This window comes from Corvus moneduloides, chromosome 3, assembly GCF_009650955.1.
Source record: "Corvus moneduloides isolate bCorMon1 chromosome 3, bCorMon1.pri, whole genome shotgun sequence".
NCBI classification, from domain to species: Eukaryota; Metazoa; Chordata; class Aves; order Passeriformes; family Corvidae; genus Corvus; species Corvus moneduloides.
This window is the reverse complement of record NC_045478.1, coordinates 60,272,703-60,283,460: the sequence shown is the minus strand read 5'-3', so window position 1 is coordinate 60,283,460 and position 10,758 is coordinate 60,272,703. Positions and strand designations below refer to the sequence as shown.

The 10,758-nt window shown below is 41.3% G+C and overlaps 1 protein-coding gene across 1 annotated transcript; it reads right to left on the bottom strand.

The window, feature by feature from the left end:
* Nucleotides 1–231: 231 nt before the first annotated feature.
* On the bottom strand, nt 232–8,201 carry SOD2 (superoxide dismutase 2). The gene is made up of 5 exons (XM_032101824.1): nt 7,924–8,201; nt 6,567–6,769; nt 2,874–2,990; nt 2,092–2,271; nt 232–753 (listed from the first exon to the last, which is right to left on the bottom strand). The coding sequence occupies exons 1-5, from the start codon at nt 7,950–7,952 to the stop codon at nt 608–610; spliced, it is 675 nt and encodes a 224-aa protein (XP_031957715.1). The 5' UTR covers nt 7,953–8,201; the 3' UTR covers nt 232–607.
* Nucleotides 8,202–10,758: the final 2,557 nt, after the last annotated feature.

Here is a 10,758-nt window from a genome sequence, read left to right as displayed (position 1 = left end):
GATACACAAAGATCTCACTTAAGAGATGCAGGAAGGGGTAGGGATGACTGAAGACAGTCAATTCAGACAGGCACAGCAACACCTATTTCCCCTTTCATTTATCTTTTCAACCTTTATGAAAGCTCTGCAGCCTGTAATACAACAAATTACAAAAGGCACTTTTCTCTTCCAATTGTTTTAAAATCAAGTAACTAGACCAGATATTACTAAAAATGAGTCTCTTGCAGACAGTTACAGAAGATTCTTCTTTTGAGTTTTATTTGTTTATAGCAACAGTAGTACATATTTCCACTTAGGTATTTTAGTGCAACAAGGAAATCCATTACCTTATTAAGCTTCAGCAAGGTGACCTATGTTTCTATATGCAATGAACAGATTAAAGTGTCTCCCTTTGTTGCACAACAGTTTAAAGCTTCAGAACTCTTAAGTAAATACCTCTCACAGAATTAAACAAGCAGACCCTTTGCTTGATTATGAAATGCTTTTGTTGGATGAGTGAAGTGCTTACTGCAGTAGAACAATTCATTTGTAAGCCACAGGCACTACTACAAGAGTGGTATCAGAGTAGAACTGGTGACATTTTAGTAGTCTGTGCAAGAATTCCACTCTACTTTTTGCAAGTTGCATATCTTGAAGATACATTCTCCCAGTTGATCACATTCCAGATGGCTTTCAAATAATCAGGTCGAACATTTTTATACTGAAGATAATAAGCGTGTTCCCATACGTCAATGCCTAGCAAAGGAATGAGACCTGTGAAAAAAGAGGATGAATTTTTTAAATGCATGAAAACACACTTTACATGTTAAGTTTTATGTTGCATCCCCAAGCTGTTCCCAGTTTCTGAGTCTTACTCTGCAGGAAGACAAAGAGCTCTGCAGCACACGGGTCCTTATTGCAATATTTAACAAAACTGTGCTCACACACACACTCTGCATAAACTGAAAGAGCTGATTCGGGTAAACACGTATAAATACTCTGGAACTGCCCTGAAGACATAACCAAAACTAGACGAAGTAATTTTTGAAAGGTTTGTATCTTTCGCACAGTTATGCAAGCACTTTCATGAAAAATTACATTATAAAGGTTTCTTGCTATGCCAGCTCGCTTCCAATACTTTAATTACAGGCTATTCATTAAGTGCCTAATTACCTCCTTGCTTTTGTGCTAAAATACCCTTGTTACTGAATTTTTAATGGTAAATTTTCACAGGAGGGAGGGTGAAACTTACCCCCATTATGCTCTATGTCCCTATACTAAGTCTATAATTTCTTTTCCCCCTACTGATAGGCAATACACAAACTGCTGAAAATACATTAAATTCCTTGCCATTCTCTATGAATTCTGTGGAACATGTTTTAAAGGTATCTGCAAAATTATTTGGGTGAATGGACATTGCAGGCAGATTCTCACTGGCCATGACCTCTTCTCTCTGTAAAGGATGTCCAGCCTGCCATTACCACTTCCATGTCTCTCTAAGGAAGTAAGAATATCTTGGATAGAGATTATTGCCAGTGCTGTACTGCTTGCCCACTGTAACATTTAATCACATCCTAGACTAGTTTGGTTGACACTCATTACTCTTTGTCAATATAAAGGAAGCAATTGTAAGGCTCCATTTTAAACCCAGCCATTGGAACAGGAGTTACTATGTTCATCTTCCCCTCTCCTGTTGTCTGGCCTTCACTGACAGTGCTGTGAACAGCTCCTCTGCCAGAGGAAAAAAAATCTGAAGGCAAGAGGCTTAATTTAATCTTGCTTGATATGTGCAAGTTACTCCAGCTACTCAAAAATCCAAGGAAGCTGAATCTAAAATATTGGCCAATTAAAAAGCACTTTCACAATATGGCCCATCTATTTTCCCTTGGACTAGAAAGACACTTAATCCTACTGCTCTTCAGAGTTTTTAAGTCCTGCTTTACAAATGCTGCTCTAAAAACTGCGTTTTCACTTCTGCTAGAAGAGACATTTGGTTTTCCGGATCTATTTATCCATCAATTTCTTCTCAGCATTGTCCATAAACCACTTTTCAGCTCTCATACACTTGCCTATCAAAGCTACAGAACCAGAAGGGAAGGAAAGAAACTTGACCTGTTGTTCCTTGCAAAGGGTCTTGATTTGCACAAGCTGCTATCTGTAGGCGCCCCTGCTCCTTGTTATAGCCAAGCCACCCCCAGCCTGATCCTTGAACACCGACTGATACAGCTGTCAGCTTCTCCTTGAAGTTTGCAAAGGAACCAAAGTCACGCTTGATGGCTTCCATCAGCTCTCCTTTAACAGAAAAAAAGCACAAAAAGACCACAGCCATATAAACCTCCATCAAAACCTCTGAAGTTTATCACAACAGCTTTTGTGAGATCTGTACTATAGGGCCTTTACCTTTAATTGCAGGTCACTTGTAGGCAATCAGTACTCTATCCTCCCCAAGGGGATTCTTTCCTTTAGGCTTTAACTGCTAAACTATCCCTATCCAAACTGGAGCAAAACTCCAGCCACTAGGCTGGGCGGGTCTGCAGCACATTTCTTCCCTTTCTGTGAACCGAATACACACAGCAACTTAATTAGCACAGCTTTGTACAACTATTTTCTCTTATGAAGATGGAAAGGATATATACAGCAGCAGCCAGGCATTTTGCAGCGTATACATAATCAGCTCTAGAAATTTAAAATATTTGGTACGGGACTAGCTTTTTATACTCTTGGCTTACATCCAAAACCCCCTCAATACCTCAGAATTTTGGTAACTGTCACATAGAAAGGTGAACTAACTCTGAAAAATAAAGGTTCTCTAGACTTTTTCAAAGTGAGAAAAGATCATCAATTCTACCTATTAATTAGAACTGATGCAATAAACCACTGTAACACGCACTAACCTTTAGGCTCCCCCCCTCCATTAGGAGAAAGGTTTGTCCAGAAGATGGTGTGATTGATATGACCCCCACCATTGAACTTCAGTGCAGGCTGAAGTGACACCTGAGTTGTAACATCACCTAAGGATGCAGAAGATAAAAATACATAAATAAAAACATTATCACCACCACAACAGGCAGGAAGTTTCTATTAGGCTTCCACTGATCTCCAAAATCTTCCTATGAGCATATAACTTATCAATAGAAAACATAAGGTTTGTACTGTTAGCTGTATTTTAGACAGTCACAGACAAACTACAATAAAGATTTATTATCTTTGACCTTTTCTTATGCTGTAATAAGTGATCTGCAATATTGCAACTATTGGGCAGCCCATACTACATATGTAAGACCTACTGCCATTCTACAGCAGAATGAAACAATGAGCACAGCCAGAACTCTTTTGACGACCCAGCACTTATAAATTCTTCAGTATCATCACTACAAGGCAAGAGTATTACTCACCCATTAGCTCATTGATTTGCAAACTAAGAATTTTTAAACTTCTTTAAACAATTTACAGGGCAAACAGCTTGTGCTTGAGAAAAGTCAGTAAATACAGTGAGCACATAAACAAAATGTTGTTCTCTTTCCTATCTTTTGTTTCACTTGGGGTTTTTTTGGAGGGAGATACTTTCAGAAAAGTGACCCAAATAATTTTACTACACAACAGAATCCTGCATCTGAAATCAAGATTGAACAGCTCTGTACTTCCTCTCCCTCCACAAAATGCTGTATTCCTTGAAGAATTCACTGGTGCCTTGTGTCTCTGAACAGTGCTGCACCACTTCAATACAAATGTTGTCATCATTTTTTTGGCTTTTAAAAGCATTGAAGCATTTCAAAGGTTTTTAAGGCTTTTTCCACCACTGCAATACATTCTTTAGTAAGGAATCAGTGGGGGCAGCTGTTTCCTCCACTCTCAGGACTGAGTGGTAAATTTTCCAAGTCACCTCAACAACACAGACATGAAGACAAGCCTCAGACCAGTAGCACAACTCAAAGCAGCAGTCTATCTGTTACTAAGGTTTTAATTCAGGATTCCATGTTCTCAGCATTTCCTCACAACCTTCACAGATGGCTACAGCACTGAAACAAAGCATCCAATGCAGTCTGTAAAAACATTATTTGCTGGATTTAGATATCAGGTTAAGGTTAACAAGTCTCTCAGAGCCACTCAGATGGCATCTTCGGGACATTTTCCCTGAATTTTGCATGGCTTAATGACACTTGCAAGTTCACCCAGAGTATACAACATATAGCAAGCCAGAAACTAAAAAATAACTTAGAAGTCTTTAATGTGTTCATCACTCTTTATTCCACCATCCTTTAGAAGAACCCACTCCTCAGGACTACTAGGAACCAGACATGCCATTTGACCATTGTCCTTGTAAAACAGTATTTGTGCTGCTGAACTTTGCATTGGGGGAAAAAAAAACCCCACAAACAACTGAAAAGGGGTAACTTGCCCTTAAGTTACAGCAAAAGTTTATTGGAATTTATTGGTATAGAGTCCATGGACAATTCAGTAAACCAAGACAAGAAGCTCAGAGGTGCTCGAGAGCAGTCAGCTCAGTTTCTCAGTCTAAGTCATGTAAGAGTACAATCACAGGTCACATCATGGCCGAAGAAGAGCAGGGAAAACTATGGTAGGAACAAGTTTTCACTGAAAGTAAGTTTCAAGTTAATATCCTTCAATTAGCAAATCTGACACATTTTGATGGGCCAGTAGTCAGGACCAGTTGATGCTGAAACAAAGTCCTGCGCTGTCACAGAAGTGCACACGTATTTTCAAATGAACTGACAACATAAGCCAACAGGATGGCTTTTATTTGAGTTTTCTATGCAGATACAGATAGGTGAAGAACATGTTAAAGATAATCTGAAGAGAATACTTTACTTTCTGTTGCTGAACATAAGACATTGACAAGGTTCTGCTGTCTGGAAAAGAGATATTGATCCGATGTTATATAATCCAACACTGATACACAGCCGAGAAAGATTTTTGCCTGTGCTCAGTTTTAAGTATGAAAAAATAACAACAATATCGACAGAATGAGGTGACAGCTCAGACTTTGCCCTGGTCTTAAAACATTTTCTAGTTAGAGTCAAAATACTGCACACTGTATACTGGGATACCAGTTGGGAAAAAACCAACCAAAGAAACTGCACAATCATGAATATCCCAAGTAACTCTTTGTCTGCTTTGGTGCGCACGACCACAACCAATACATAATCCATTAGGAAAATAATCTCTGCAGAATCCTTAAGGAAAAGTTAATCTCTACCTCTACGTAAAACATTCCAACAGCAAGTGATGAGATGCTATCAAAAGATATGATTTTTTAAAAATAACTCAAAGGATCCACAACGCTGCAAATGCTTCTGATAACCAGAAATTCTGCCTCCAATAGTGGCTGAAGCCTTGGTCATTAAACAGCATCAGTAACAGCAGCAGCAGACACACTGCTTTCTTACAGTTCAGGTTCCCTCCCCAGTTGTGTTTGCACTAATTACATCTCCAGAATACACCTTTCCTGGATCTGCCACTGGCAGGGCAAGGCAGCAGTCAGTCTTGATCATCTGACTCTTAATCGAATCTCATCAGTTCATTAATTCAGACTGTACAAGTTATTTTTAGGCTTACTTAGGTACTTGAAAATCCCCATTCTCTATTCGAATACACTGGCAATTAATTGTCAAGGGATACATGGTTCAGGTTTACTCAGATTTTGGCAATTCTAACTTTCACCCAAGCCGATAAATTCCACTGTGAAGCTACCTGGCAAGCAGAGGAAACTGAGTCTATACAGTAATAATTTATCTGAGGTAAACTGATACCTTTTAAGAAGATCAACACAACAGCAACCCAGAAAATATTTCACCTTCTTAAAAAGATATACACATTATTTCACACACTTTCATCAGTTCAACTGAAATACTCAAAATTTAGAAAAAATGCATCTTGTGTTTTAGGGTAGCTCTGCTACAACTGCAAAGTTTCGCAGAAGGAAGCATATCTCCAGTTTTGAGATTGTAACCAAAAATTCCATGATCACTTGCTGCATATTTTAGTGTCTCACATGGGCTTGTGACCTACATGACCCCTAAATCTGACCCAGTGACATAGCTGGCACCCAAATTCCAGTCTCTCCACTGCTTGCTGTATACATTAACTGCACGTTTGTTTTACCTCCACTTGTAGGCAACCGAGATTACGTACCAAGAGTAAGCAGAGCATCTGATGTGAAAACTATCAAGGCCCACAAATTTCACTTTATCTAACTTTGCTATTAACCTTTTACTGCAAAGTACTTGTTCAGCAAAATGACTGCCATTTCCTACTGACTCAAGTCTTTGTTTGGTTCAAGTTACTAATGCAATATGGACTAGATCCACAACAATCAGTAATTATCTTCCTCTAGTTTTACAGCACTATAGAGAATGGAATTCATGCTTTTTACTCACATTTGATTTCCAATTTTCAGCACCACTGAAGCTACAATGAAAGATTTTCTCCTAACAATACTGCAGTGGCATAATCCAAAACTTTTGTAAGAAAACATTTCCCTCTTTTTTTTTTTTCCTTTTGTAGTTCTCCTGTATCATCTATGCCAATAAGCTTCCATCTCACCTGTTGACTGTGGATATACAAACCTTTTGCCAGTGCCTCTTTGTATTTCTCCTCGGCAACGTTCAGGTTGTTCACATAGGTAGCATGATGCTTGCTGTGGTGCAGCTGCATGATCTCTGCATTAATATGAGGTTCCAGAGCAGCATAGTCATATGGCAAGTCAGGAAGAGTGTGCTTCTGCCTAGACACCAAGCACCCAAAGGGTGCTACCAACTTAGCACTGCTTCTGAAAGAAAAAAAAAGAAAACCAGAAGGAAGTAGTCTTATTCAGTAAAACTTGGGCTTTGCCAGTGAAATAGACTGAAACCACTAATGTTATGATCAGCTGCTTTAAGTACCTGGGGTGATATCCTAGCCAAAGAAATCCAATTTCCATTTCTCAAGAGCTCAAAGCAAGCATACTTTGCAGCTTGACTGCAAAGATGAATTCACACAAAGGTCACAAATACAGGGCTTTGCAGCGTGATGTTGCTGCTTCTCAAACCGAGCCCCCAGGCCACTGCAAAGACTCGTGCACCCTCCCAAGCATGCAGGTGAGGGAAAAGCAGGGACAACAATGAAAAGCCAGTAGTAACCTGAATGACATTCAAAGCTTCACCTAATCTTTATTGATTAAAAATAGAAGCAGAGACAATTGCCGAAGTGTCCTTCCCTCGCTATCCAAAAGGTCCCTATACTGGGAAATAAAAAGCCTAAAAAACCTGCAGTCACCGGGTTCCCAGGACTGAATCTCTCCAGCATTTACACGGACGTTTCCCTGTCCCCACAGCGGGTACCGGAAAATGATACGGGGCGTCACGGCCGCGATGCCCGGCACAGACACCACGCAGGTTGTGTCATCCTTCCCCATTTTAACACCTCGTGCTTGTCACGCGACATGACAAGGGCCACGACGAGAGGAGAATCGCCGGGCCGGCAGGACGGTCACCTCTGAGGCCCGCCGCCGTATCGCTGGTGACCTTGCCATAAGCCAGGGACACACCGCGAGCAACGCCCCCGGGACCCTGAAGGGAGGCCGAGTGTGGCGACCCCGGCCAGCAAAGACGAGAGGGTCTGGCAGCACCGTGTCAGGCGACCAGAGCCCCTCGGCGGAGGGCGCGGGCAGAACCTGGGAGCGCTCAAGGACGACCACCAGCAGCCCCCGCGCGGGCCGGGGCCGACCCGGGGAGGCAGCCGGCAGCAGCGCGACCTCCCTGCGCGCGAAATGGCGGGGGGCAGACACCGAGGGGCGAGAAGACGACCCTCCCGCCGCCTCCTCCCCCGTTCCTGCCCTCCCGTCCCCGGGTCGGCGCCGGCCCGGGCGAGGGCGGCGCGGCCGCCGCCTCCCGGCGCGGGGCTCTGCCCAGCCCCGCGCTGCCCCCGGCGCGGCGCGGCTCTCACCTGCCCGCAGCGGCAAAGCGGCGCAACATGGCGGCAACTGCAGCCGGGCGCGACGCTCACGGCGCAGCCGCGGCCCGCCCGCCCTCCGCCCCGGCCGCGGGGGCTGAGCTCGGCTGAGCCGCAGGTGACGCGCCCCGCGGTCACCCGCTTCCTTCGAATTTGTGCAAATACCATTTCTTAGCAGTGGGTGCAGCACGTCGTTACGACCAGAATCGCTCAGACAGTCGTTATTTTACAACTCAGGCCGTCAGTAGTTCCAGCCGAGGCGATAAAGTGCCGCCCGGTGCTTCTGCCACCGTGAGGATTACAGCAGCACAACAGAGCTCGGCTTTGAAAACCTGCCTCGCAAAGACACGGTTCTGGCAGTTTGGTGACGGCACCGGCACCGCTAACACTACTGTTTCAGCTTTTTTGTCTACGACTTAATTTTGTTGGTTAACTTCTGTTCTTTTACCCCTTCTTTTTTTTTTTTTTTTTTTTTTTAAATCTTGCTTCCCCAACACCTGCTTTTCTCCTGGTAGCAATTCAGGCCTCTGGTGCTCATGAAAATGCTTCACCCAATTACCTTAACCCACTCAGCTAAAATAATCGGTAGTTAGAGCAAATGAGTCCAAAGATATATTAAAAACTGGCTCTCCAGTGAGGTCAGGGAGGAGAAGCTCATCCCTCCGAGTTAGGAGGCACTTCGCAGACAAGATAAACATTAGGTAAAATTTAAATTGAATGGAATTCATCTCTACAACCACAAAACCTTCGATTTTTATAATTTGTCTTCTAAAATAAATACATATAGTCTTAAGATCTTACAGCACCCACATTTACCAGACTATAAAAACTCAAATTTACAAAAATTGAATGGGGGCTAAGCATGAACAATTTTGTTGAGAATAAATAATCTCATCTTGCCAGTTGCCAAGAAATCCATCTGGAAAGACCCACACAGGGAATCCCAGCCCACTGGAAGGCACAGTGGTTTCATCCCTCACTTCTAGAGGCATCACAGAAAAGGGCAATAATTCAGTTTCTCTGAGCAGCCAGCGGTGCTCTTGCAGGAATATGAGCACTGAAAATACCTGCTTTATCAGTAGCTACAATACAATATAAGGCAAATTGTCCAAAATCAGCAAGTTGTTTCTTCCTCCCTGAATACTGAAAATACATACAGCAAGATATAGGCACCATCTAATTTTTTAAAGAGGAGTATGTTGTATTTATTGGATCAATAAAATGGCATCTTTTGTTAAAATGAACCAACTACATTCAGGATTATTAAGTGTCATAATACGGGCACCAATAGCCAGGCAAAATCATTAATATTTCAGGCATTTGGATGTGTACTATTCCACTGCAGTTCACTAATGCTTGTAGCAAGTGCTCCATGAAAGCAAGTCAATTATGTAATTATATTATTCATTTTATTATTAACTGACAGTCGCTGTTTTGCTTTCATTTTGGAAGAAAAAAAAAAAAAAAATCACACAAATAAAGCACCCAAGCCTGCTTATTTAGAAGATACCTTCTAAGCAGAGGATGACAAGGGGAATGGCTTGTCTTTTTTTTTTTTTTTTCAACAACTTTAAGTCTCATGGTATAATTTGTGTTCCTTTTTTTTTTTTTTTTTAAACTATTTAAAAACATGCCAGTCTTGAGAAAATAAAAACCTAATGTAAAGATGATTTTAAAGTCATTAATGTCCGGTAATACCTGACAGATTTAAGTAAAAAGCCATCACCACCTGAGAGCTATGCCTTTTTTTAAGGACCACAGATTTCCTCACAAGGCTTTGCACCATGTGATCACATAAAGCCTGATTACTCTACTGTGTTATGAGCATTTGAAGCTTCTTAAAAATACTGCATTTTACCATGTACAGGATCGAGGATGTACACAGACACATGCTACATAAGCAAGCAATATAATACTAAGATCAAATAAAATTCACCATCAGAGACTTCTGGGATCTAAAAATTCCTTTGGGTGCCAGATGCCAGTACCATTTTGTACAGATATTTGTCACTTCCCTTTCATGCATTCAACTGCTATTTTTCAGGAATAAGGCCTGAAGCAACATGTGAAAAGCAACAAGGTATCACCAATGGAATTTACACTTCCAGTGACCACTGTGAATCTTGGTGATCTTAGAACATTGATGTGAACCCAATGAAAACAGCAGTGGTGCCAGCCATGGACTAGCATGTTAGGTAGTTAGTTAATACAGACAACAGTAGCTGGTAGCATTTTAATTACATCAATTTGTCTTTGACAGTATTACTGCAGACACTAATTTATGCCCCTTAAAAACGCTACCAGAGAAGCCCTTCTATAATCTAAGAATTTACTGTAACTGTAAATTTAAACAAAGTCAAGTGTGCTCCAGAACTTTGGAGAAATACTGCTTTCAAACAAGTCTCTTTCCACAGTGACCTGCAAAGCAGTAAGCTATTTCTGATAATTTTAGTGGCTACATATGCATTTATTTTATTAGTCATCTGGTAATTACAAGATTCACAGGTAGAAAAATGTTGAAATTGGACTTAAGTCCACCCTAAAGTACACCACTAAGTACTTTTGTCTTACCTTTGAACAGTGCTTTTTCATCTTCTTGCTCATGTGCTACCATCACTAAACTAGTAGATAGAAAATAAACACCAGAAATCCAGGTTCTGAAATTCATAGCTCATTGCTACTGCACAAAGTATGTTTAATTAAAGGAAATTTTTCATTCTCTGCACGTTAAGAAATCAGTTTCCTCAGGCAGGCATTTAAAAACAAAGTTTAGAAGGCTGAATTGCCAATCCGTTACATTTTTGTAGTTTAAATTTGTGCATTTACCTG